This window comes from Didymosphaeria variabile (assembly GCF_027946475.1).
Source record: "Didymosphaeria variabile strain IMI 356815 chromosome Unknown scaffold_4, whole genome shotgun sequence".
NCBI lineage: Eukaryota > Fungi > Ascomycota > Dothideomycetes > Pleosporales > Didymosphaeriaceae > Didymosphaeria > Didymosphaeria variabile.
In genome coordinates this window covers 1,449,591-1,476,452 of record NW_026611623.1, presented here as the reverse complement: position 1 = coordinate 1,476,452, position 26,862 = coordinate 1,449,591, and the positions used below count along the sequence as shown (strand labels likewise).

Here is a 26,862-nt window from a genome sequence, read left to right as displayed (position 1 = left end):
ATGCGTCCGACACCTCCACTGACATGGACGCCGTCATCGCCGGCAGCGCCACTTGCGCCTCCAACGCTGTAGTCTTCGGCCGTGGTACATTCGACTCTGGGAACATGGGTGTATGGGTGGGCCCTTTCCTCAAAGACAGTTTACTCTCCGCCTTTAACGGTGACGTCCACGTCCAAGGCGTCAATGCAGAAGACTACCCCGCTAACCTCGAAGACTACGTCAAAGAAGGCGGGAGCGAGAGCTGTGGTGATGCGTGTGCGAGGACGGTGGACGCGTACGTTGAGAAGTGCCCCGAAGCCAATATCTTTTTGTCGGGGTGGAGGTACGTATGCTTCTTCCTCGATGTAGACTAAATGGACTGACGACGCGGTGATAAAGTCAAGGTGCTCTCTGCGCGCACAAATGCGTTAATCGTGTCAATGACGCAGCTCGCAAGCAACTCAAAGGCCTCGCTACTTTTGGAGATGAGAATGCGCTGATGGACGAGCCTTCAACTGTTCCGGCTGGTCTGTCCTTCAAGTCGTACTGCAACGAGGATAATGCGTCTCCGGATCTTCTGTGCACAGAAAGCGCGCTCTCCGGAATTGATTTGCCGGACAGTATCTCAGAGTGGAAAGCCACGGTATACGACAATCTCTCGCTACTAAAGGATGTCGCAACGAATTCCGCCCAATTGAAAGCTGCAGCCTCGGTACCTGTGAGCATACTCAGTGGCTTCTTTGGCGTGTCAAAGTATTTCCTGCTTGATGTTGCTAAGGGAAATGTGAGGAGGTGGCTAGTGGTAAGTCGACCTAATGAACAATTATAGGAAATTCTGCTAAAGGGGTTAGCTTCCTCCGCACTTTGTGTATGGAAATAACGGCATGGCGGGTCAGGCGGCGAGCTGGATGGCAAGCTTAGTTTGATAGGGCTGCGAAGCGATCAGCGAAGACGAATTTCCCGGGCGAGTCGAGGAGAAAGTAGTTGGTGCAACATTAGAAGACGAAACAGGACTCGTAATATTGGATGCTAAGCATATGATGCAAGAAGCAGATGATATTACAACCGTTCCCAGCTTATAAACATACGCATCGGTACATATCCACTCTTAGCCAACCGCATACACCACAACGCCTCTTCACAATCTTTCCCATGCCGTCATCTCCATGTTACTCCGCAACAACCGAAACAACCTCATGTCCATACGCATAACTCCTCGACCCATCACCCGATAAACACCCATCCACTCCTTTGCCCACGCTCAATGTGCCGTCTTATCCACAACCTCGATATTATTCCTATCGCCCATTAGCATTAGCATTAGCACTACTCCTCTCCGCTCACCCTCCCCACTAACTCACCCAAGCGGATCCAACACAAAAGCCCCATAATAATGCGGCCCATACATCTCCCTCGGTCCGGGCTTCCCATTTTCCTTTCCCCCCGCCTCCATCGCAGCCTCGTAGAACGCATCCACCGTCTCGTGGTCCTTCCCTGTAAAAGCAAGATGAAATCCACACGCTGATGCCTCCTCACTTGCGCCGATCCAGAAGGACACTTGAGACTTATCAGGACCGAGACCACATGCCCGGCCGGGGAAGTCGAACTGCTTTGTGTAGTTGAGCGGGGCGAGGGCCGCGAGGTACCAGTTCACAATCTCGTCGTACCGGGCGGTCGGGACGTTGAAGGTGAAGTGGTCGAGCATGGTGGATGTCTTTGGATCGGTCTAGGTGACAAACAAAGGATTCAAGAATCGAAGATTTTTCTGTGCACATTCATACTGGGCTATCGGGGATTATATGTTGGGTGGTGTTGGTGTTGCACCCCTCCAGACCAATTAGGGATTGCGCGGGGTTGTTGCAGCCAACGAATTGCGACGGGCGCGCGACAGGCCGGCGACGCGCTACCACGTGCTTTCGTGAATCACGTTTGGATGCCTAAAAGATAACCTCGAATTCTCGGTATCGGGTGGACGTTCTTGGACCGAGCGTCGGTCCATGGATCATTGCAAAAGCCGTCCTCTGACCTACCCATGAAGAACAAGAGTTTCAAGAGGGCGCTATTAACTCACTTGGCGACTTTGGCAAGTGCAAGTCGTCTTATCCGGTCGTGACGATTCGCTGGCTCCCCACATATCTTGTGACCAAGTCATTGCTCACAATATATCTATGCAAAATGTCGATATCTGTGTACGTAATACTGGTACAGCTACTGAACCAACATCGAGTAGTGGGTATATACAAAACCAGACCTATACCTGGAAAATGCTACCGTACCATGACACATTCGTATGGAGAGGAAACGCCACGGGTATTATGTTCCAAAAAAAAATAGCAGCTTATATACGCCTGATCAAGAGAAGCCGGAGTGGGGTATGGTCATGATATAGTCTAGGAAATGAAGTCATCATCTGGCTCAACATCGAGCCCTCGAAGTCGTCTAGCTAGCAGTCCGGCGCCGGGAGACATAGGTGAAGCTCCGACGCCGCAGAATGCGTTGCCTCCGTAGCCTACGTCGCCCCTGTTCAGCTTTTCGAAAGCTGTGTTGTCATTGGCAGGGTTCGAAGATCCTAAAGCAGTCGGCGAAGCGCATCGATTCCGCGGTCTGAAGGAGCTCGCCCCGTCAACATCCATGAGCTCTCGAGACACCGGCCGAGATGGTATTGAAGGAATGCGGGTCAAATTAAATGGGATCGGCCCCATATCAGGCATGGGAGAGCTAAGATCTGCGTTAGGAGAAGGGCCGCCTGTAAACTTCACGGCTGGTGGAGGAAGATGCGGACAGTGTCTCGATGCAGTACCGCCTGCCTTGGCGTAGGCATGTTGTGACAATGACAGTCCAGCACTAGCCCGACGTAGTGCTTTGTCGGACGCAAGCTGCGCTGCAGCAGACGAAGGCACCTGGGATGCCAGGGAATCTCTTGTTGGTTTGTACACGTTGTACCGGGGCTCTGGCATCTGAACCTCATTGCGGAGCCTCTCCTTGCCGTCCGGTACACGGTTGGCAAATACAACACGGATGGTTTTGTAGAGGTAAAAGCGACCTTTGGATGGACAACATATATGCAAGTGAATCAAATAGCGCAAGATCGGTCGATCGTTAGGATCGTCGGAATTGCTCAAAGAAGCCTCTGGACAATCTGTACCCAGGTTCTTGCGAGAAGAGAGTGGCATGTCTATAATTGGACCTGCCGAATAGCTGCGCTGGCGAATAAAGGTCTTCTGGCCTGGCTCCATGTCGGAAAGATCGTATGGAACTAGGAAGAGTTTGACGGCGGTCTTGTTGGGGTTCTTGATGACAATCTGGAGCTGGCCTTGTTGCGGGATGCGATAGCTGCCTCCTGGTGGAGCTTTGGGCGACGTCGACCTCCTTTTCTTTTTCTCTTTGCGTCGAAGGTCTTTGGTGGATCTATAATTCAGATCCTCATCATTCTCTATCCGGGTGTCAAGTTCATCATAGCCTGGATCTGGAACAGTGTGGCGTCGTTTGCGTCTACTCGCTTCAGTAGATTCATCCGGAGCAGATATCGAATTTTCCAGGTCTACGAGGCCCACATAAGGGCTAGGAGAGTCATTGGAGATGCGTCCATTGCCAGTGCTGTAGCTATAGAAAACGGCAGGAAACGGCACGGCTACGTGAGGCGGACATTTCAAGTTGGACCTGCACTGACCCCTACCCAGAACCCCGATTTTGGCGATGAAATTGAGTGGCCTTGATGGCGTCGTGGACATTCTTCCGCGAAGTATTGATTCTTCGTACGAGCCCACCATCGGCGCGTGATGCAGTGGCGATGCTTCGGATGAAAAGGATGGCCTGTGCGACCGTGATAATGGTGTTTGAGGGCTCGAGTGCGGTTGGAATTGATTCAGAGAGGTTAGTGATCGCCTCGGCTGGTGTGCCTGATAAGGCATCGCCGTCGCCTTTCTGATATGGCGAGCTGCTGGGGTATTCGAAGTGGATGCTGCTATCTCGCTGGAGTGAAAGGCTCTGAACGACCGGGGAGAGAAAGTGTGACGTCTATTGCTTCGCTCTGGGCTCCTTGACGACTGTCGCGAGCCAGGTCGTGAGGAAAAGTCGAGATCAGTATTGTTGGATTGCTGCACAAGTGGGCTCGTTGGTGGCAAGAAAGCAAACGACGACAATGACGATTGAGAGATCGCTCGTGCACGGGAAACGGAGCGTGGCTCATAGCTCGAGGCTTGGTCGAAGGCTGGTGGAGACTCCGCACAGCTTGGAGGCCGCCCAGCTGCCGGGAACGAGAGATGCCATGGAACCACCGGTGATGTAGCAAGTAGTATCGTAGAAGATACTCGGTCCTGCCCGTTCCGACGTTCCTTCTCCTCCCTGAAATCTCCCGAGTGTAAAGCGGATCGTGGCCGTTCTATCTCCAGGCCTGCTGAAGCGTTGTCTCGGAGCGGGTCGGGCGTGCAGGGACGAGAGGTTTTGTAGCGAACAGGCGAAAGGAGCGGTGTCTTGGGTCGATCCTGCGAGGTTGGTCGAGATTCGGCGATACTGTCACGGTGGCCATCCTGAGGGATGAAGTCAGTAGCTGCAAGCCTGCCAGGACTCAAATGCTGCCAGGGCGGGCTATTCACTCTTTTCAAACGTTCTATCAACTCAACACGATCGAGCAGAGACGGGTTACGCAGATGAGTCGGAGAAGCAGCTTCGACATCTGGGCTGGAAACAGAAGGGGCAGAAGGTCCAGGGCTTATGCAACCCAGGCGTGTTCTCTCGGAGCCATTGCCCGGTTTCCACGCTCTTTCAACGTGATGCAATGACGACGACGCCTGAGCGGCCGGTCGTTGCGGCTTGTGTTCGTCTGGTTCATGAAATATCGGCATGGTTCCGACGAGCTCCTGTGCACAGCAACATGGGATCGGAGAAGGGTGGAATCGGGCCCAGAGGCGAGGAGGAGGTATATGGAGCAGGTACGGTGAGCGTGAGGCTTGAGACGCCGGTTGGCGGGGACTTGGATCAGGTGCTGGCAGGAGGGAGCGACAGGCAGTCTCTGCGCAAATAAGTGGTGCGCTGGCTCCACCCGCAGCTTCACAAACGGTGTTGCAGCGTATGCCGGGTTTTGAGGTGTGAGTACAAGCGTGGAGGCTCTCTGTAGGAAGGATGCGGAGACGGCAGCCGGGACGACGATGACGCTCGACGAAGGCTAAGCACGCCTGACGACAAAGCAACACAAGCGCCGCAGACAAGATCGGGCTTGGGCTCCTGCACCTTGCTGGTCACACGATGCAGGAGTGACAACTGACTTCGCATTGATTGCCACTGCTGGCCGGCAGAACGCAGCCGGTTGAGTGCGTTTGCGTGCACGGAAGGTACGGCTTGAGTCACGACAGCCAGCGAGGCCCTCCCGTCGTGGCCCCACCAACTTCCTTGCGCCGCGCCAAGCATTCACGCCTCGGCAGAAACTTTCCTGGCGCTGCACAGCCAGACACATTCACAACGCCATTGGCAACATGGCTCCCAAACGGCCGCACGACGATGCGGACGGAGGCAGGCAGGCCAAGAAACCCAACAAGGGCTTTTCCGTGGGGCCTGCCAATCTTCCCGACGGCACCCACAGGCGCAAAGGTTGGCATGACCCGTGGCGTGCAATGCCCCAATCGACTTGGCTGACAGTGACCGCGCAGTGCAAAAGATCAAGAAAGGTCTCATCCACAAAGCAAAATTGAAGAAGGATTACGCAAAATTGAAAGCGCGAGACGACGCTCCCACCCAGAACCCCGCCTATTATGAGAACAGCGAGGAGGAGCCTGCTGCAGAGGTTCCCGAACCCAGTCTGGAGCCCCATCCGGACCGCGTCAAGATGCTGGAGGAAAAATCTCCCGAACCCGAACCAGAGAACACGTCGGGACCGCGGAGAAACAGGCGACCGCGACCTCAGCCGTTCGAGAGAGAGGCAGAGCTTGGGCGGCAGAAGAGAGAGAAGGCAGCAGCTCAGCAGAAAGCGCGCGAGGAGGCGGAGAAAGAGCGCGCAAGAAAACTCGCAGAGAGGGAGCGGTTCCGTAAGACCATGGCCAAGGCGCGGCATGGTGGTCCCAATGGTCAGAGGAAGCTCGGTCGCGAGAGCACTGTCCTGCTTGAAAAAGCACGACGCCTGGTCGGAAAGCCTTGAACGAATCCTCGAGCCCGTCGTTTGACTAATCGTACAACGATACTGCAGTACCATGCCATGATCCACCAACTATACGATTGCGCGCCACCTTTCTTAAAATAAACCATCGCTGCGACTTTGGTGAACAGGCGCTGTAGTGAGTCTGCGGACCATGGACTCGTGTGGGATACGTAATCCGGGGGTATGCCAAGCACAAAAATCCGGTCACTGAACCTGGACCTGTGCATGAGGCCGCTGGCAGCGATGCGACCATGAGGACCTTGATTTCCCGAGCTACGCGAGCAGTGACTGTCATCCTGGGGCCATTCAGGATCTTGATCATCTGCGTGATGCATGCAAACGCCGTGTTCGAGGCTATGCCATGCAATTGCATGCCACCCCCGTAAGTCTGAACGGCGATGGAACGACGTGTGTGATTTCGGGCACCTCTTATGCGCGGTGACAGATGCTTGATAGATGAATGTATCATATCAAAGCGGTCTGTAAGAGGCGTGGTCTGTTACACAACGACGGAAAGCATCTCGGCATATGCGACGAACGGCGGTGGGGTCTGTACCTTCTAAAGTAGCAATGCTTTTTGTCAACCTCTGGTCGCCATGCGGGTAATAGAATCGTAGGATGTACCGGCCTGACCTATAATTCAGCTCTTCCGCCATTGTATGCATACCGTGATTTCTCTGTCAAGAGCCAAAGTCACTGCGCCGAGCCCTAGAAAAGCAGTTGCGCAGTTGTCGCTGTCTTTTTGTGCAGTTGCACACCGGTCAACCCTTCCATTTGACGGTGAACCCAAGAGTATAGATGTCCAATCTGATTGTTTGACCCCCGACCACTTCACCCTCACCTTCTCGACGTGATTCGCTCTTCAGCTTTGCGCCCTCAGCCTTTGGTTTTTTCCCTCACCGCTGCAAGCCAGCGTGCCAAACATTCAGCGCATCGCCATGACGTCGGCGACTGCTCCAGCTCGATGAAGTCCCAATAGCCCACGATGGCCGTGCGGCTGGCTGAGCACTATTGGATTGATGTTGCAAGCTGCGATGCCTCTGCGAAAAGAAAACAGTCGCCCGACATGACGTTGCAGTATAGTTTGGCAGAGTGGTTTCAGACCACCGAATTTAGCGGTCCAACCGAGGCATGGACTGGAGAGCTGAACGCTATGATCTCAACGATCTATTTTCCACCCACTGCCGCTAGTCACGTTGCATCGTCTCGGTACTATCTCGGCCGGCAGGGGCAAGTCCAGCCGACAGTCTCTCCACCGCTCTCTGGCATTTCGAAATGCGTGCAGCAACCAACACTGGTGGGCAACATCTGTGTGGTGTAGTCGTCTGTTTTGACTTTTCGGCTGGGCGTCATTTCAACGACCGATCCCTTGCAGCGACTAGGCGGAAACCTCCCGCAATATGGGGGCGAAACGACTGCTACGATTATCAAACATGGTGCACCAGCCAATGAGGCCATTTGTCAGTCACAAACCCTGTATAACCGAGAAGCTGAGGACGAAACGGAGCAATAAGCTTATCATGTATAGAGCCGTGCTAAGCTCAAGAAGGTCCGACATCTAGCGGTGTATAGACCATGCAGCCCTACCATGGAAGCGCACAGAGGGCTTGCCGCTTGGGGATCCCTCATGGGTGCGCGAGCTGGCCACCGTTGCAGGGTCCTAGCCTTACCAACCGCTATTACCGCACAGTGCAAAGCCTCAATGCATGCGCACAGTCCCTTCGCCTACTTGAGCAATATGCAGGTGCGGCCGACTGGGCCAGTTCTAGTGAGCCCAATGATAGGCCACTAATTGAAACAGTCGGGTCAAGGCAGTCTTGTCGCTCACTTGATCAGTGCAATCCTACACCTCTGCAGCTATCGACCTGACTCCGGCAGCCTACACAACCATTGACCCCGGAATGGATTTAGTCTAGTCCTTAAAGCTTCCCTGTCCTGCCATCCTCTTACAGTCTTCACACTTGACCCAACTCACGCTCGTTACACATCCACACTCGCTCTCATCCATCCTCGCGCTATTCATCTACTTCTCGTCGGCTCTTCTTCTTGCCTTCGTAGTCGTACAGTTTACACCACCGTTTGCAGAAACGATACGATTATCGACACCTTTGTAGCGAACACATCCCTCGATCAGACAACTTCGCCGATTGGAAAAGCGCTCCCTGTTCGAACTTCAGCATGTTATCGTCCTCGGCAAGGTCTAGCGGTCGGCTACCTCGCAAATGGACAGTAGCAGAAGACCAAAGGTTGAAGGAGGAAGTTGAGACCCAAAGTATGTCGCTCTATTTTCCTACAGCGCGGTCATTATCTTCCCTTGCCGCACGCGCGATTTCAAGCCCACGGCTTAACGCGCGTGCACTGGAATGTTTAAGACTATTCGAATGGCAACAATGTTTGACAAAGCCAAATTGACGTCATATCCACATTCAACATATCCAAACACATGGCTGACACATCTGCAGTGGTTGAAGGCGAAGTCAAAGACTGGTGGGTAGTACCAGAATCCCGCACAACTTCGCCACTAATCTCATTAGGTGTCGTATCGCAGCGAAACTGCCCGGCAGAACGAACAAAGACTGCAGAAAAAGATGGCATAACTCGGTAGCTGGAGGCCTGAAAAAGGGACAATGGTCAAAGAGCGAAGATGTTCAACTTTCGAGGGGAGTCGAGCAGTACGGTCAAAGGTGAATTGCCCACCCAGTCAATGCTGCATGCGCTGACTAGCCTTCAGATGGACATTGGTAGCCAACGTAGTCGGATCAAGAAGCGCAGACCGTGAGTTGAGTGGCTCACACAGGAGGGACATTCTAACCGGAGATCAGAATGTGCAAAAAGATGGCAGCAGTCGCTCGACCCAGATCTTGATCGTAGTGAATGGCGAGATGCAGATGTAAGAATCCTGTAAATCCACAAGGGCAATTGTTTGCCTATAGTCCACAGCTGGCTGATACTCGAACCTAGGACAAGGTCCTCGTCGATGCAGTCCATAAACTTGGTCGACACTGGAAAGACATTCAACGGCATCATTTTCAAGGACGGTCCAAGAACTGCATCAAGAATCGGTATGTGTAGCTCTTCGCAATTCGAAAAATCTAATGTTTTTCAGCTACACTGTTCTCGTTCGCCGATATCAGAATCAAGGCATCACACTACCTCAGCCCGCGGGCACACCCGAACCGAGCACATACTCAGCCACAGATGACGACGATATGTCTTACGGTTCGAGCGCATACGAGGATCTGCTACCAGCGCATACCATGACCCAGGTCTCTACCCCTGAAACACAGCACTCTTGGCCAACGGACGGCACTTACTCTGGTTGGACGTCACAAGAATCGTTTAACGTTATTACTTCTACAGCCTCCAATTACCCCCACAGCCATCAACCCCTGACTGTGAATGTTAGTCAAGGATCACAGTGGGATCCATGGGCCACGACTTCCATGAACACGCATTCACCAATGATGGCATTAGCATCACCGCATGTATATACCGGCGTTCCGGACCACGCTTCGCTTTCACCTTACGATCACTACGGCGCCACGCCTTCGATGCTCAATCCGACGATGAACTATGCTGGGCATGTGGCGCGAGGACCCACGAGCTCGCCCATTTCGAGCACCGCTTCGCCGTCATACCAGGATCCGCAGGCTATGGCTGAATTCATGAGATACGAGATGCGGCGTGATCCTCCTTACCAATATTAATATGGGGTTGCTGATGGATTTCGTTAGCGTTGAGGCTGTGCATCATGAAGCTCAAGAGAAACGATACGATACCCACTGTAAGTGGCATAGACGATCCCTTATCCGTCGGAATGCGGAAAATCACTACAGTCTATTTTTCGCTAGATACGAAACATGTCGAATTCAATAATTGACAAACCAGTTCACTTTCTACATTCCCATGCTTGACAACGAAGTTTGGCATTTGACAGGCGCCGAGAAGGGTAAGCCCGTTTTGGAAGCCTGCCGGGGCAAGCCCTGCTCGCTACCACTACATCGGTGACTGCACCGCCGATGCATAGCACGCTGGCATGCAGTTCTATCCCAGTAATCCACCTCACAAGAGCCTTCCTCGAACCATGGGTGAGGACACCCGCAAGCCGCTACAGTCAGACTCCGTTACCCGCGGGATGCGGTAGTGTTTCGCCGGGCACAAACCTCATACGATTTTCTCGACGATCTACGCACGTAGCCTCCTCGACGGCTCGCTAGCGATCGACTCGTCCCAACTGTATCTTGAGCAAGATCAGACGCCTCAACCGTTCGTCTGATCCGAGGGATCGGGCACCGCCCACCACGCTGTAAACTATATGACATATATCACGTTCAATATTCTCTCAAGTCTGCCTCGTATGCGCGAACTGTATTTCCACTTGCCTTGTTGAGCAACAGGCGGATGGGCGGATCGCACGCACACTGCAGCGCGGCCCAATTGCGAGCCTGCGAAGGTAGCTGTTGCGTAACCACTCTTGAGGCTGTTCACAGCGTGCGCAGTCGGCAGGATTGACCGCTTCTTGGTCGCCAACAGCATCCGGCCGAACCGTGGCATGAACGTGACGGTCAGCTCTCGGCGGTCTCCATCGGCCAGCTCATCGCGGTGCCGTGCCCAGCGAACGAGAATAGCAGGCTGTTCCGGCCAGCGGAAAATCCCATTGCGCCCTCCATCCAATAGCCTTGCTCCCTGCGTATGGGGGACAAATCCACTCGCGGAGCGTGTCGAAGATCAGGACCCGCCACCCTATCATGTCATTCTCCGCTGGTATTTCCACAATTCTCAGGCGCAGGGATGAGAAGACGCGCATGGATAGCGACTTCGGCTGCTGGGCAGGGTTTCGGACCGTTGGCAGGGATTCTGCTCGCAAGTTCTCCCTAAAAGGTATTCGGAACGAAAGCTTGATGCGCGGCTAATGGGTCGCTGCTAACGCGCTTAGGCAGTCAATACACGAACATGGAGGCGGTACCCGCGACGGCATGAGCATCCTGGTGCGATCCATGTGGGAACGCACATGGCGTACCCAACGCTCTACCTTCTAGCGACGTCCAGCACTGCTGTGGGTGCTAGGTACCACCTCCGGAGTCTTTCAGCCCGCCCGAGTCTTGTGCTCATGGGGGGCGTGGTAAGGCTGACTCGCCGAGTATGTATGCGGTCACTTTCACTGGGAAATGGATATTGCTTCTACGGGGAATATTGGGCTTATGGTCTGACTTTGACGTGCTCACTACTGCACGTTGAGCGTTTCCTCCCAAACGGAGATTTTGGTGGCTGCCGTATACGAGATGGCCAGGTGGTCGTGAAGGGCATGCTTCTTGACGTCCAACGGTAGGAGCGGGGCGGGCTTTACTCAAAGAGTAGCGGACTACACCGCAAGAGGCGTAGCGCACAGGGATGCGGGTCGCTATCGATTACGCTAGCGGGGCGGATGGAAGTTTTCTAGACTATCGAGAGGCGTATAATTAGAATTTTGATGCCCGTCACAACGTGTAGCTTCGGCTGCCATGTGTCTATCTGGATAGACGAAGTATATCTTTAGAAAGTCACGATGTATGAGGCAATAGGGCTGGCAATAGTTCAGGTGATATTGATTTTCTCGTGTGGAGAGATGTCATGCACCACGACCTCCACTTCACGCTTGATGAAACTATCGGCGATTCCACCACGCAGTAATTCCACCGTACCGAGGACTTGCGCCGATCGCAAGGCTACCGCCCACGCCCTTCGGCGGGCAGCAGCCATGATCCACCTGGAGAGTCTTCAACGTATAGCAGCCGAGGTCATGCATGCCCAAGCACACTACCTAGGTAGATTGATCTAGGATCGATGCCTCCGAGCTCTTATGTAAGACCGTCGGCACCAATGACGTCGAGTGGATCGCGGATGCTCAAATCCTTTTGCTTCCCGTGCCGCGACACGTGCTTCAAGCTTTCTATGCCTCTTCCTTCCCCAAGGAATCTTCCTGCACGCACTTCTGTGACTTGGCGGTTACGCAGAGGCACGCGCAAGCACGCACGAACGACACAATCCTGCAAGGCAGAAATGCACTCATGAGCACGCTTAGTGTATAGAGGTGCGGTGACTCGACAGGTAGCACGTTACTGCAAGAACATCCCTGCATTCACTCTGGTGCACGTTTGAAGTTGGAAGGTCCTCCACGACAAGACAGGCGTAGAGTACGCGAGGTCGAGCGTATTCGCTCACGGGCATTATCACAGTCAGACTCAATTCCCGGGTCTAAAGGCGGTTCCCGGACCCTGCTCGCACTGTCCTGCTCTCACCTAAGCTCTTATGTCGTCTGAGATCTGGGTTGGGGGTCGGGGTTGCGCGCGGAGAGTGGTTCGGATGCGGGGGCTTCTTTTGGCGATGTCCTCGTGCATTGACATGCAATTGTACGCGAGCAAGTACGCCCCCACGAACCTACAGAGGTTCTGCATGTCTACGCCAAAGTTCCCATTTGGGGAAAGTTTGGAAGAAGTGCTGGTGCTTATGTGTAATAATATAAAGGCAGTCACCATGGCAGCCCCCAGATGACTGGTCGAACACATGATCCGTGTATGATGATCAACTACCGATATATAGAGTCGGGATGCAGAGTAGTGTGTATATGTAAGTCTCCGCCGGCCCTAGATCCGGAACGGTAAAGTTTAAGCTCTATTGTAGTGCTGACACAGGGAAGCGGTCCGTAGAGGCATCGCCCGCGGACCGTACCTACGGAACTTGGGGTTGCGTAGCAGGGTGTAGCGACAGGGTCACGCAGGGTCCAGAACAGTCGGTGCCTTCGTGGGTGCCTCGCAAGGCATGTAGGGTGTGCCTGCCGCGTAGGATACTGGGGTGTCGACCCAATGCGTGACCACTGTGGAGGTCCCGGGGATAGATGATTAACTTGGTGTGGATTAGACGCATGCTTGTGGAAGTGGCGTCGATTGGACCTGACGTTAGCTAATGTACGAGCTAAGTCACTGTTGTCTGGAGTTGAAACTGGCCGTAGACCGCACAGTCAATTTGAGCATCAGCGAGCAGATCATTCAGAAAGTGTCTGTGCTAGATGGCCGCAACGGAGACCGTACGCTTGTAGCAGCTAAAAGCGTTCATGAGACAGAGTACTTCCTACTGTCAATAGAAAGGACGTCGAAGGGTAGACCCATTACCCTGAAAGGCTGCATCTACGGTATCTAATCATGGAACGCTCTGGTGGGAAAGGACAAACAGCGGCAGTGCCTGCTTCAGGTTGTACGAGTATTTGCCTTCCAACTTGGAAAGTGGTATGAACGATTTTGGACGATGTGACTCCGTGATCCAATACTGCGCGAGGCGAATTGGTGGTTGCTTGCGTTGCACTGCCACCGTTGGTATTGGTAATATTCACGCAGCGTTACTGAAACCCTGTCAACTATAGGAACCGTTATTATGTCCAGGAACCCCAAGACTGGAGATTTCCCTGAAGAAGCCTGGTAATGCATGACCCCTGTACGCCTGCACGGCATCTTCAGAGTTCTTTGCATAGAACAGCCGCCCCAAGCACCAATCTATCGCGCGTGGCCTGGCTTCAAACAGATCCTGCGTCATCTTTACGAAGCTGACAGAGTGACGAAGTACTCGCGGTCGGACCGCCATCTTGAGTTGCTGCACTGAGAGTGCAGTTGGTATGCTAGCAGTTGATGACCGCGACGGTCTGAAAGCGGATAAGCGCGGTGATGAAGCGGACAGCACAGCCCCAAAGAGTACGCCTCTTCTCCACAAGAAGTACCGAAGGATTTCCGTTTGCGTCTGCTCGCCGACCATTTCAAAGCATTGTTTTCCGAGTCCTGGGATGATCTGACCCCTTGTACTTGGCCTTGGTTCGTTTAGAGTGATATTTAGCGAACGGCGGATTGCCATATCGTTTGACATGGAATGTTTCTTTTCACACTCATCAGGCGCTGGACTTCTTCCCCATCCAAAATCCATAGCCCACGGCGAGCATTCATTTGTTAGCGGACAGCTACACTCACGCTGTGCTCCTCTGGTTTCCCGCACTCTAAGTAGACTCAGCCGGGGATTGCTTTGAATCTCCATCTCCGAGGCTGGATTTGTATCCATCCCATAGATTCTCGACACTCTTGCCACAACACGTGTGCCATAGTCTATCGGGATCGTACTTGCAGCCCCTCAGTCCTTCATTGATCTTGCGGACAACATCCACACCATGAGCAGCTTCTAGCCACTCCAGGAAGAAGCCCGTCCGTTCGTAACCCGCGTCCCAGTCACCATCGGCGGTTCTCTTCCAATGTGGAGGCGCAAATCCAGCTTTCAGGCGCACCCAGTCTGCGATGCCTTCGATCAAGCCGCCTGGAGCTGTACCTAGTGCGTTGTGTTGCCAGCAGTGTACCATCTCGTGCACAATTACACCTTGTATTTCTTCTTTCTGTCTGCTTTCCGGGACGTGATTGATGTAGTCGGTGCTGAGGTGAATCTCCTTGTGGTCCTCGTCAATGTCGCGACCGGTAGTGTAGGCGACGCCATTCTGCCAAACCCGAAGGCACAAAGTCAGTGTATGCCTTAAAGATGTTTGGATAATACATTTGCTTGTGTCTTAGATAAGCGAAGAAAAGACGCTTTGTTTGTGTCTTCAATATATAGACAAGAGGTCTTTCTTCGCATTACTGGAAGAACACATCCACTTCGTACCCGGGAGACTTGCCATGGAGCGTAGAACTAGGGTAATTGAACGCGTAGGAGGTATACAGTGCGTCTTCAGACCGGTGTATAGATGCATGAGGACGGCATCTATGGCGGTTTCGAGGGCAGTGGAGGCATGCAGAAGGCGGAGGAAGGCACGCGTGCCGTCGTCGGACAGATCACGGAGCTCCAGGCGGAGAAGAGGCTTCCGGGCTGGTTTCACTTTGGGCGCTGAAGTGGCATCCGATACCGTGTTCTCGCGATGGGGTAGGTTCGACGTGTCGGAAGAAGGTGGGAGGGCTGACGGCTGCGGAGCCGAGGCAGTATTGGTAGGTGCGGGCGACATGGTTTGGAAGTATGTAGGCGTTGAAGAGGACGTCATTTCATAGAGTGCAACAAGACGTTGCAGCAGTTCGGGAGGTCAACACGATCGTAGGCTGATGTTGACTTATCGATAACACACCCTCCCACCAACGCCAAGAAACGTGGGGTTAGTCACAGCTCCCCCATTCAGCGGATATCTCCAAGAAGTGCAGAGAACATATTGTGTATCTATGAGTATAGGTCTTCAAGGTCAGGTACCTCCCAACGACTACTAGCTTGTTTATGCAGACGTTTAAGATGGATGTGGATTTATACACTACTCTTCTTCTATATGCTGTATACCTATGGTAATAGATCGAATCATCAAACTCGATGGACGAGGTTGCCTATATGGACCCATTTGCCGCCGACTTGCTTTTGAATAGGTGGGGAAAGATGGTACGCAACTCCTCTAGGCTCCTGATCTGGTGCTTCGCAGCACGCGCGGATGGTTCAGGGTCCTCTGGATCGAGGAGATGTGCTGTGTGCCAGCCCCGTTCTTGTGCGGCTCTTGTGTTGATGTATGAGTCGTCTAGGACATCTTAGTCAGCCTCATACGGTACACTCGAGATATACGTACCGACAAAGTAACAGTTGTCATTTGACGTCACACCCGCTTGAGCCATCGCTTTATCGTACATCTCCACGTGCGGTTTGCAGTAGAATTTCTCGGACGCATAGTCGCAGTAGGTGATGCCCTCGAACAGATCATCGACCCCTAGCAATTTCACCACCCGCTTGCCGTGGGTGATGTATGCATTCGTGAACAGCCACAACCTGACCTTGCTCCTGTCGATGTCTTCGAGAAGCTGCCGTAATTTCGGGTTGGGCTTGATGATGTCCTCTAAAGGTAGCGCATCGTCTACCTTAGCATTGTACTCCAAAGCATCGACCTTGTGATGGCGGACAAGACCTTCGATGGCAAGGCCATACTCGCGGTAGTACTTGAGGTGCAGATCATTTGCTTCTTCTTGTGATAGTGCTAGATGATCTTGGAAGTATTTATCTGTCTGTGTGAGCTTCTAACAGAACCAAACGGAGGTACTATATAAGAAGAAAGCTGAGTCGACAGTGGAATTACAAGACCGTCCCGAACGGAGACGCTAGCTTGGAGCAGCTGTCGCATCGTAATCAACGAGATCAAAGAATCTTACCTATAAGGTCTGACATTAGATGTTGCACCTTGTAGCCTATTTGTGGGTGAGCCATTAAGACAGATCCAATAAGCGCGACGATACGTACTCTTAGGATAGAGCTGCTCGATGAATTAGTACTACAAAGTCAGAGTTTGGAAGGTGCCGTAACATACACAATTGTCTATATCGAAGAAGAAGACTGGTTTCTCCTGTTGCGCCATCTTCTTAGAAGATTTAGGAACCCAATGATGAGTTTTGGATATAGACGTTGAATATCTTGAGGTGTGTACGATGCGTGGGATGACTCTTATAGGTGAGCCAATAGTGTGCTTGCAGGTGAACATTCAGGTTCCCTGTGATACGTCAAGACTTTTCTTGGGGCGAAGGTTTCTATTTGCTCTTTGAGACGGCAATATCGCAGGTCGAGAGCTGACAGTAGCTGAACTGCAAGCAGACGACGAACTAGATTACTAGGGAATTAAGTCCATGCCGTAAAATCGTGCAACCACGTGCGACGATGTGTTCCAGGCAGGAGAAACGAAGCAATCGCAACGGGTATAGCGCCTTGGCAGCATGCGGCCGCTTTCCTCAACCGCGTGGATCGAATGTTCACAGTGCCGATTTCTCCCCAGCCACCTCTCCACTCTCGTTTCGACGCGCCATCACCATGAATCTTTCTGTATTTGTATACAAATCGCTTTCTCACTGACCTGCTCAACCCATCCCCTGTAGCTTGGTTTTGGCGCGCCGTGAGTGTAGCAAACATTCGGCTGCCACGCAGTCATGTCGACAAGCGCAGCATCTCCGCTCGCAAACGGGACCAGCGTGGTACCCGCCGAGGATTGGCGCGAGGCCGATTTCCTCAAGAAGCTGCTGCATATTCGGGATGAAGTATTCGCGGGCAAACATCCGCGCATTCGTCTTCCTCCCAAAGTCCTAGAACAGGTCGCACCGCGTCCACCGCATGTCGCTCCAGCAGCGAGAAACACGATCAACGGGATCTCCAACGGCACATCTAACCAGCAGTTGTTCCCGCCGCGTCCCGAAAACTCTTTGTCACAGATCCCTTCGCCAAACGACTTTGCCTCGCCCATCGCACATGTTTCGCGGCCCTTTTCGGCCAAGTCTGCATCGTCTGGCATCGACCCAGTACTGCTCACGAAGTCTGATCATCTCATCAGGGCTGAACTACAACTGAAGCGGCAGCAGCTCGAGCGGGCACTGAAAGATCAGTTGGATAAGCGCGGTCGTACAAACGAGGATGAGCGAGACGTGTTGGACGTGGACGACCTGCTTGCCCAGGCCCACAGGCTAGTAAAGCCAGTCTCCGGCTTGCGACCTCCTCCTGCTGATAGTGATGGAGAGTCTTTCGACAACTCGTATTACTCTAGCAAAGCTGACAGTTGGTCATCGGATGAGGTTGATCGCAATCACAACTCGAATGCTGATGTCGCAGGGTCACTCACACAACAGGGCAAACGTGCTGTCAATGCGGCGCAACAGGTTGCTGAGACTTCGCAATCAGGCCCAGCCGGTGCTCCAGTGATCGATCTTGATGACGAGCCCTACGAACCTGGCGATGATATCCTAGAAATCTATGAACCTGAGCCTGCTGGTGTGAACGAAGACCTAGACGAGTCTGACTACTCACCTCCACCGGCTGATGCCGGCCCTAGTGAGCCTAGAAAGCAGCATGGACGTTATAACAATGGCGTGAACGGGTACGGTAGCGACCGGGTTCCTTTTTCATCCCCTTGTCTTTCCACTACGCTCTCTTCACACTTCACATTTGTGCTTCATCGCTCGGCGTGAGGGAGAAGGATTCATTCCAGCTTAGAAATATGAGTACTGATATGTACCCAGGTCATCTCGACGTCAAAGCCCAACTGGCCCGGTACCACCGATCCAGAATAACCGCAAGCGAAAGCGGGAGTGGAAAAAGAACAATAACAATAACAATAAGCGTACTGCACAGTCACCAGAACCATACATCAAAGAGGAGCCGCAGTCACCTCCTCCGTTCACGCCATATTCGGATCCACCCTCGAGCAAGCGACGAGCCTTACAGCCCATTCCCAACGATGTGGAGATTTTTGACAGGGTGCAACCTGTCTACTACCGTGACTCGGAGCCTTCTGCTCGACCAACACGACTCTATGAGGAGCCCCTGACTCCCAGTATCGCTCACCTACCTCAACGTCGCCCGGAACGTGATGAGCAGAATTTGCGTCGCGTGGCAAGCGTCCAATATGCTCGACGACCCTACTCGCCGACCAATACCGATCTATATGCTGGACCTTCACCTCGCCACGGTCGAGCGGCATCTCACGTCTTTTCCGAGCGTCCCATTGAACAACCCATTTACCGAGAAGCATCGGCTCGTCCCTCCGCGGCATCTAGATACGTGCCCGACCACCCTCAGGAGCTAGATCATGTCCCTCGAGCTCAATCGATTATGGATGATCCTATGGCTATGGCACCGCCTCGTCGCATTGTCGTAGATCAGTACGGCAACAAGTACTATGCGGCTCCGGTGGATACGAGGGATTCCATTGCCCCACCTGCTAGGAGAATCGAGGTTGACCCGTACTATGAACGTGCAGTGACCCGAGAACCAGCGCTGCGGGCGCCTCCGCGTGCTGAGCTGTACGAAGAAGACGACGTTCAGAGGATGCCCCCGCCGCCGCGCCGATATGTTGAAGCTTCGGAAGCCGACCTGATCGAACCGCGTACATATCGACGGGAAGCCTCGCATCGGCCCCTGGAAATGGAGTATCGACCACACGAGGTGATCGAACGGCGGCCGATAGCTCAATACGAGGAGATGGGCCCTCCGCGAGAATACTTGCCGAGTCGCGCGTACAGTGTGCGTCCTGAGGTGATTCGGCGTGAAATTCCGGAGGGCTACGCTCGTCATGAAAGCGTCCAGCCTGGTCATGTCCGCGTAGCCGCACCGCGCTTGCGTGAAGTGAGCGTCGTTCGCCATGAACCTATCGATGACCGCCGATTTACTTTTGCAACCCCCCAGCGGCGGTATGCAGATGAAGGCGGCCTGGAGCGTCCCGTTGAGGTTGTGCAGGAACGCTATGCGACAGAAGCTCCTCGACGACCGACATACCGCTACTAGGCAGTCCATGATGGAGGAGGGTTCTAACACAGTGTGCTTCAAATTAGCATCACAGTCTGGCCAGCTCTAGTTGTATTGTCGCAGGGCGGCATGGGGCAGGTTGCAGTCTCGAACCATGTCATACTTTGTTGGAATCAATGTGGGTGGAGTGTATTCGTTGGCATTGTAGTATTGATTGGGGGATCATGCACTGTTGATTAGCACAGGGTAATCAGCACACTGTTGTGTATAGGCGCCGAATGCGCGAAGTTGTTAATAGGCAGACAAGGCGGACGAGTCCCTTGATAGGCTATGGAAAGAGTTCTAAAAGTCGATTGTCTTGCCGAATATTGCAACCGAAGCAATTGACGAGATTGTTGTTTCGGTGGATCTACAGCTAGCGCATTGTGCAATGTTCAACAGAAGGGAGCAGTGCCGTCTGGCCCAGCTCGTCGGAAATGTGGGAAGCCGGCAGCCGGAGAGATATCGATAAAAGTAGGACCGGCCTGTGTCCCGAGCCGGCCATACAGAGTCGTGGGCTTGGATGGTAGACGTTGGGCTAGGGACTAGCTGCAGGGGCTTGTGCGAAGTCGTCGTCATTGTTTGGAGGTATGGAAGCTTTGCTGCTGTTGTGAGTGAAGTGAATGGGCAACTGTGCCTTGTGGGGGAGTGGAATTGATGAGCGCAACACAGTAAGATGTATTGAGATAGATGGAGTAGCCACCCCTGACTTCATCACTTGAGCTGGGGCTCGTCGCACGGGTAGCATGTGTAAACGTCACCTGTGGGCTCGGTACCCTGGCCCACAGCAAGATAGACGGGATAGATTACAAGTTTGTACATTGTAGAACCTACAGCTGCACAAGTCCGAGCGATGTATAGAGATGACTGTCAGTCGATGCAAACAATTGCCGTGTTCAAAGCTCAAGCAAGAGAAAGCTGTGAACTACTCGCTTACGGCACAGCCTGCCTAGCCAGGCCTTGTACCCTGGTGCTGCCGCTTCATTGTCAGCACACCTGTCTCGCCGTTTCCGGGAGAAGAGTGACACTGCCATGGGCGCCGAGGACGGATGGGCCGATTCGCGAGGCACAACGGCGAAAGAAACGGGAACAGGCGCAGGAAACTGTTGGCATGCACAAGCGACAACGTGACCTCGAGCTGCCGGGCATGTGTTGCGTGTAGGCTGCAGCTGTCGCATGAATGTTTTCGGGACGTTGCAAGTGAAACGTCGCGGCAGCAGGACGATCTGGACCGGGAGCGCACGTCGTTTCTGCTGGAAAGCACAGCGATCAGACGGCCTGCGAAGTGTTGGGCCAGGTCGCTCGCTCGCAGCGTGACGGCCACGGAACTGGGAAGAAGCTCAAGCCTGTGTGGGCGCATGTCATCAACGCTCGATGCGCCTAGGCCGCTTCGGGCCTCCATGTCTCCTCAGCGGCGGGCGCCACAGGCCGCCTCTGCGAAGATCTCCAGACTCGCAGCGCTGAAACAACGCTGCTTGCGGGCGGTGGGCGCGCGATTCGACGTCTTGCAGCGTCTGAGGCAGCGCGCAGAGACGCATTGAGACTGGCTGCTGCCCGCTGCTGCGACGCTGAGCGCCCTGAGCCTGCTTTTGTGTGGGCGCTCTATCGGCGGAGGGACCGTGCTGCTGCGAGCCTGCTAGTCTAGCGGCCATCAGCCTCTGGGCTGGCTGGGACAGACCTCGACCTCTCGTGTCTCCCTCGCTCTCCTCCCATCACCCTCCGCCCGACACTCCCCCAGGGCGCCTCTCCCCCCCGCTATGCACAAGATATCTAACTTCACGGGCCAAGCTCGACACGGCTGGGAAAAGATGGCTCCGTCCGCCGGCTTCCCGTTCTCGAGATCCAACCACGAAATGCCCGTCACAGCGCCCATCAAGCGCCCGTCCACCGCGACCTCGGCGCCGCCTGTTATCCCGCCAGGCACCCAGGTCAATCTGTCCTTCAACGTGCCCTTTGCCTCCAACTTGGCGGGGCCCGACGTCGACGACATCATGTACGCCAGCCCGGGAGCGAAGGCGCGGTGGACCTTCCCGGAAGGCACGGCTGAGGGCACCCCGGTCCACAAGCTGCCCGTACACGCACAGAACGTCGAGAACCTGCGCATCATGTGCCGAGAGGTGCAGGAGCAGACAGAAGGGCGCGTTGCCGCCGTCGTCGTATCGGCCGAGTCCAAGCCGCTACCCGGCTTGCAGCGGGGGCCGCTGCGGGCTCTCGTCACAAACGTGTGCCTGTCCGGGGAGCTTGAGATTGTGAACCAGATGCGGTGCAAGGTGCTCAATTCGACGCCCATCTCACTGGTAGGCTGCATCGGGAGTGCTTCATTATGCCAAGTCTGACTGAGTGCACAGCGCTCGTCCTTCGTCGACATCGACTCCGATCTCATCATTGACCGGACCTCGCAGCATGTCAAAGGCCCTGTGCTCAACCAGCTGGACCTCATTGCCAAGACCACCAAAGCTGACATCTTCGTGCTGATGCCCAAGCAGCCTGACATTGAGTCGGCGAGCTTCAACGGTAATCTTGAGACGGGCATGGACTCGCGTCTCCGCTGCGCCATTTACGGCGACATGGAGACAATGGAGCACGCGAAGACGCGCGTGCTCATCATGATCGACCAAATCGTGAGTTTTGATGCCCCGCAGTTTGTGCCGACTAGCGCACAGAGCTAATTCGATATCGTCACAGCTCAAGCGATATGTGGATACAATGAAGCTGGAGCTGACCATGCATACGCTCATCTGCGGGCGCGGACGCAAGAACATCAAGTTGATCGAGTCTGCTACAGGAACCGCCATCTACTTTCCGCCGCCATTTCCCCGCCTTTTTGGCTACACCCCGGCCGGCGCACAGCGACGTCCCGATGACCTGATCTACATCACTGGTGAGAACTCGGAATGCATCCTGAGGGCCAAGCAGCGTCTTCATGACTTGGTCATGTCGACCAAGGTCTTTGTAAAGCCCGTCATGGTTACGGACACGAAGCTGGATGCCATCCTGCTTGAGCGCCTCGACAAGGTGCGCAAGATCATTGAGAACAATGGTTCCTACATTCTCTTGCCTCCACTAGGCATGCAACGCGGTGTCGTCCGTGTTCAAGGCACCGATGTTCTCCATGTCGAGCGCACCGTGCGCGAGTTGATGGCTCTCGTAAGATGCTCAGCCCACTTCTGCGTGATGCAATGCTTACCTCGAATAGGCTGGTCAATTCTACAGCGCCTCATGGTTCATCACCCACCCTGACCCTTCGCAGCGCCCTCCCACGGCTGCTGATGTGCGTGCTATGCTCTCAGACATTTGCATCAACTCTGGCGCAGAGATCAGCTTCGAAAAGCTGAACTTCCACATCTACGGCTCCGACGATGCTGTCAAGGCCGCAATGATGGTGATCAATAACATTCCGTTCGTGAAGAAATCTCAATATAACATGAGTGTCAAAATCGAGCTCGCCAACGAACATAAAGAATTCGTTAGCGGTAAGAAGAATGGGAAGATCAATAAGATCATGAGCCACAGCAGCGTACAGATTGTATTCGATGGCTTCAACGAGTACAACTTCTATATCGTCGTTCGCGGCGCTCAGTATGACGCTACCAAGAACGGGCTTGATCTTGTCGAGCAGGAGATGCCTGCCGCCATCTCCTTCCATGTGCCTGATCAGTACCACAAGCGTATTATTGGCATTGGTGGCCAGCATATCCAGCGCATCATGAAGAAGTACTCTGTATTCGTGAAGTTCTCCAACGCGATGGACCGTGGAGGCTTTGGAAAGGAAGAAGACGACATCAAGGTTGACAACGTCATCTGTCGTACTCCGGCACGTAATGCCCAGAACCTCGATCTGGTCAAGCAAGAAATTATGGACATGGTGGAGAAGGCTGACGCTGAGTTTGTCTCCGAGACCATCAACATCAATCGTCTGTACCATCGTGAGTTGATTGCCCGCTTGGACAAGATCGATGAGCTGGAGAAGAAGTTCAACTGCAAGATCACGTTTCCAAGCACCGAAGAAGCAAGCGACACTGTCACTGTCTCTGGCCCTGAATATCAGGTGCCATTGGCGGTTGATGAGTTCCTGGTAAGATGCCACATGCTCAACGAAGCGGCAAGAAGCTGACATCTCCTAGGGCATGGTTCCTGAGACACATGATCTCGCCTTCCCAGCCTCAAAAGAGCTTGGTGAACATCTGCGTTCTGCAGACTTCAAGACGGACATTCTCGATAAGCTCAGGGATCAACATGTCGTTGATGCTCACGTCAAGGAAGCCCAGACGGAGACTGTTGAAGACGGCAGGGAGCAGCAGATTGAGACACTTCACCTCAGCTTCACCAGGAATAATGCCGGTGGCCTGAAGGATGCCCTTGACTTTTTGATCAACAACCTCGTTATGCACGGTCTCGATACCAACACTATCCGTGGAGCCCTTCCTCGGCCCAAGTCGGACTCTTTCGAGGAGTCTCTGCCCTTTTTCGAATCCAAGCTACTTCAGCGTGCCGAGCCACCCGTTGATAGCACTGATTCGCCCACTCGTTCTCACTTCGGTGACGAGGAGCGCCCAGGCATGTTGGATCGACTCCGCAAGCCAGGCAGCATGTCGTCTTTCACTTCCTTGTTCAACTCACGCAGGAACGGCACCAACTCTCCCGGGTCTCTCTTTAAGCATGCTTCTAGCAACGCTTCGAAGGCTTCTCTGGCTAGTCTCGAGTCCCAGGGTAGCGGCTACCGCAACCCCTGGAATGATAGTGGCATCAATCTCACGGACGATGAACACCACACTAACAGTTGGCCGATGCCAACGCCGCGATTTGAAAGCAAGTTTCCCTTTGGGGCCTCTTCGGCGGTGCCTGGTGATGTGACTCCCAGGTACGACCCGCGGGCGTCGGTCGACAGCGGGCGCCCCTCTACTTCTCATTCTGCATCTGGATACCCGGGCCCTATTGGCCCTCCTCGTTAAACGATACACCATTTCCCAACTTTGTACCGGGCTTTATGACAAATAAATACCCCAGCTCCGGACTTGTAGCAACGCTCAACCAAAAGAATTATACCCCTGTGGCGAATTACAAAAGCCTTCGGTTGGTTTGCTCGCACTGTTCTATTATATATGCGTGTTTCTGCAATTATTTGGATCTTGTTATGTCTTTTATTTTGCTGTTGTTCCAGGCGTTTCGCGGACGTGCAAGCAATGATTCCCCCAGGTCGGCGCCAAAAGAAATATACCAATTTGCTGCTCTTTGCTGCTTTCGCCTTGGATTTTCATGTTTTCGCTTTGGTGGGGATGGAATGGATGATACCCGGATCCGTGGTGAGACGGATTCCTGGCGATGGTGTACGGAAATGGATGGTATACTTGGGACAATAAAGTGGCAAGTCTTGGTGCAGCTTCTCTCCTCTTTACGAAGGGCATGCGTCACGTCTGATGGCGGTGGGTGTCGTGGGAATGTGATGAATTGGTCTTATCAGGATAGGAGGGAGGTTCGCAAAATACAAGCACAAGTTATACCCACACTACAATGACCCCTTACATAATCTTTGGTGAACAGTGAATGCAGTTCCGAGCTCCGAGCTCGGCGGCCAACTCCGAAAATGCCACGAGCACGTGCGTTGGTTTACGAAAGGTGACGTTTGCGCGTGGGCCCGAGGCCGTTGCGAATTCCGGTGCGGGCGGAGCTTCATAACTCCACAACTCCACAACGAGAGCTGATTGCATTCTTCTTTACCAGTTGAGCTCTTGCGCCTATTCCGCTACAGTTCCCTGACTCAGTACACCTATAATGGCATCGAGGCGAGCAGTTCAATTGCTCGCTCTGCGCGCCCCGCAGGCTGTCGCGACCAGGGCTGCTGCTACCCGGTTCACCGCGCAGAGCGCCGCTTCGCAGCGGGCAATCGCAAGAAATGTCGCCAGAGTGCAGGTCGGCTTTACGCAGCAGAGGCAGCACTCCGGATTCCCATCCGACAAGCGCAGCAAGGTGTACGAATTCAAAGATGTGTGTTCTCCGCGGTCCCTTCCCACGTTCACATTCACATCCTCCAGCGTTCCTTCAATTGCATCCGCACTGTCCGTACGGAAATTGACGTGAACAGGTCCTCTCCATAGTCGAAACCCCCAGCGACAGCACCCTCCTCATCGACGTCCGCGAGCCCGCCGAATATGCCGCCAACAGCATCCCCACGAGCCTCAACGTGCCCATCACATCGCAGCCGGACGCGCTGCTGCTGAGCGAGGAGGACTTCCAGGATAGGTTCGGGTTTCAGAAGCCGCCGCGGGAGAAGATGGTCGTGTTCTTTTGTAAGGCGGGCGTGAGGAGTAGTGCGGCGGCGCAGTTGGCGAAGCAGGCGGGGTATGAGAATGTGGGTGAATATCGAGGGTCGTGGATTGATTGGGAGAGGAATGGGGGACCGGGGACGAAGGGTCCGCAGCAGCCGTGAGGTGGTGGAGTGGAGGCCCCATGGTCATAAAAGGGTGAGTGGGGCTGACGCACGGAACAGTGATAGCTAACGTTGGTCACGGAGACCATTTCCATGAGCGATAGACATGATAGACTAGGCATCCTCTCTCAATGCTATGGTGGGCAGAGCTTCAGAGCTCTGGAATGTACATATCGACGGGAACGCATTGGTGCATGTAGACTGTGAAACGTGTATTATGACTCGTTATAAGCAGAAGAAGCATGCTGTTGTTGCATGCTAATTGACAATCAGGAAGCAAATGCGTGTATTGATGCATATGCTTGCCGTTCCTCCCGCATTCTTTAGCGCTCCCCTTCAAATTGTATTGATCTTCTCAAAGTCCAATATGCATGGGTCACGCAGCACGAGCGAAGCTCAAGAGTAAGGACCCCTTTTTGTGGCGTCTACCTGCGTGGCTCATCTTTCAGCCTGGGTATGCTCATGCACTCGAGAACATGGCATAATGTTCAACAACCGCCCTGGCACTGGCCAGGACGAGTCTCCAATCCGCTACTTCTCCAAGCAGCGCTGTCCAAATTCGAAGCAGCCAGGATGCGTCTTTTAAAGATGAACGGAGAGGATGACTTCAGCCTGACGGAGCAATTTCGCACGAACGTCCCTGCATATGCGATTCTCTCGCATACTTTGTCCCAGGTCAATGGAGAGGAGATAGTTTTTGAACACTTCTTCAACGAGTCTTGGAAGACTGAACCTGGGTACAAGGAACTCCAGTTCTGCGCACATCAAGCTGCGAAAGACGGCCTCCGTTACTTTTGGGTAGACACTTGCTGTATCCGGAAGTCGAGCAAGCCGAGCTCATAGAGGCACAGTATGTTTCGCTGGTACCAGGATGCTGCGAAATGCTATGTGTGCCTACATATATCAACTTGGGAGAGGTAAATCATGGTCAAACCACGTGGGAACTAGCTTTACGCAAGAGCCGGTGGTTCACGCGTGGCTGGACTTTGCAATAGTTAGTCGCTCCCCCCGACGGTTCTCTTCTTCTCTAGCCATGGCAAGC

The 26,862-nt window shown here is 53.7% G+C and overlaps 9 protein-coding genes across 9 annotated transcripts; 5 read left to right on the top strand and 4 right to left on the bottom strand.

Moving 5' to 3' along the window:
• Window positions 1-23: 23 nt before the first annotated feature.
• N0V89_005383 (uncharacterized protein) lies at window positions 24-905 on the top strand (the record flags this gene model as incomplete). The annotated part of the gene is made up of 3 exons (XM_056214160.1): window positions 24-322; window positions 379-781; window positions 831-905. The coding sequence occupies 3 exons, from the start codon at window positions 24-26 to the stop codon at window positions 903-905; spliced, it is 777 nt and encodes a 258-aa protein (XP_056071427.1).
• Window positions 906-1,240: 335 nt separating this feature from the next.
• On the bottom strand, window positions 1,241-1,758 carry N0V89_005382 (uncharacterized protein; the record flags this gene model as incomplete). Its single annotated transcript, XM_056214159.1, has 4 exons — window positions 1,241-1,277; window positions 1,341-1,473; window positions 1,516-1,705; window positions 1,753-1,758. 4 exons carry the CDS (start codon window positions 1,756-1,758, stop codon window positions 1,241-1,243), a joined length of 366 nt encoding a protein of 121 aa, XP_056071426.1.
• Window positions 1,759-2,369: 611 nt separating this feature from the next.
• Window positions 2,370-3,710, bottom strand: N0V89_005381 (uncharacterized protein; the record flags this gene model as incomplete). The annotated part of the gene is made up of 1 exon (XM_056214158.1): window positions 2,370-3,710. The coding sequence occupies one exon, from the start codon at window positions 3,708-3,710 to the stop codon at window positions 2,370-2,372; it is 1,341 nt and encodes a 446-aa protein (XP_056071425.1).
• A 1,740-nt stretch (window positions 3,711-5,450) lies between these two features.
• N0V89_005380 (uncharacterized protein) lies at window positions 5,451-6,109 on the top strand (the record flags this gene model as incomplete). Its single annotated transcript, XM_056214157.1, has 2 exons — window positions 5,451-5,565; window positions 5,625-6,109. 2 exons carry the CDS (start codon window positions 5,451-5,453, stop codon window positions 6,107-6,109), a joined length of 600 nt encoding a protein of 199 aa, XP_056071424.1.
• Window positions 6,110-14,126: 8,017 nt separating this feature from the next.
• On the bottom strand, window positions 14,127-15,113 carry N0V89_005379 (uncharacterized protein; the record flags this gene model as incomplete). The annotated part of the gene is made up of 2 exons (XM_056214156.1): window positions 14,127-14,612; window positions 14,871-15,113. The coding sequence occupies 2 exons, from the start codon at window positions 15,111-15,113 to the stop codon at window positions 14,127-14,129; spliced, it is 729 nt and encodes a 242-aa protein (XP_056071423.1).
• A 364-nt stretch (window positions 15,114-15,477) lies between these two features.
• On the bottom strand, window positions 15,478-16,339 carry SDT1 (putative suppressor of disruption of TFIIS; the record flags this gene model as incomplete). Its single annotated transcript, XM_056214155.1, has 3 exons — window positions 15,478-15,662; window positions 15,711-16,136; window positions 16,285-16,339. The coding sequence occupies 3 exons, from the start codon at window positions 16,337-16,339 to the stop codon at window positions 15,478-15,480; spliced, it is 666 nt and encodes a 221-aa protein (XP_056071422.1).
• A 710-nt stretch (window positions 16,340-17,049) lies between these two features.
• N0V89_005377 (uncharacterized protein) lies at window positions 17,050-19,393 on the top strand (the record flags this gene model as incomplete). Its single annotated transcript, XM_056214154.1, has 2 exons — window positions 17,050-17,987; window positions 18,130-19,393. The coding sequence occupies 2 exons, from the start codon at window positions 17,050-17,052 to the stop codon at window positions 19,391-19,393; spliced, it is 2,202 nt and encodes a 733-aa protein (XP_056071421.1).
• A 1,757-nt stretch (window positions 19,394-21,150) lies between these two features.
• Window positions 21,151-24,345, top strand: N0V89_005376 (uncharacterized protein; the record flags this gene model as incomplete). Its single annotated transcript, XM_056214153.1, has 5 exons — window positions 21,151-21,690; window positions 21,742-22,014; window positions 22,079-22,540; window positions 22,590-23,468; window positions 23,518-24,345. The coding sequence occupies 5 exons, from the start codon at window positions 21,151-21,153 to the stop codon at window positions 24,343-24,345; spliced, it is 2,982 nt and encodes a 993-aa protein (XP_056071420.1).
• An 820-nt stretch (window positions 24,346-25,165) lies between these two features.
• On the top strand, window positions 25,166-25,820 carry N0V89_005375 (uncharacterized protein; the record flags this gene model as incomplete). Its single annotated transcript, XM_056214152.1, has 2 exons — window positions 25,166-25,378; window positions 25,476-25,820. The coding sequence occupies 2 exons, from the start codon at window positions 25,166-25,168 to the stop codon at window positions 25,818-25,820; spliced, it is 558 nt and encodes a 185-aa protein (XP_056071419.1).
• Window positions 25,821-26,862: the final 1,042 nt, after the last annotated feature.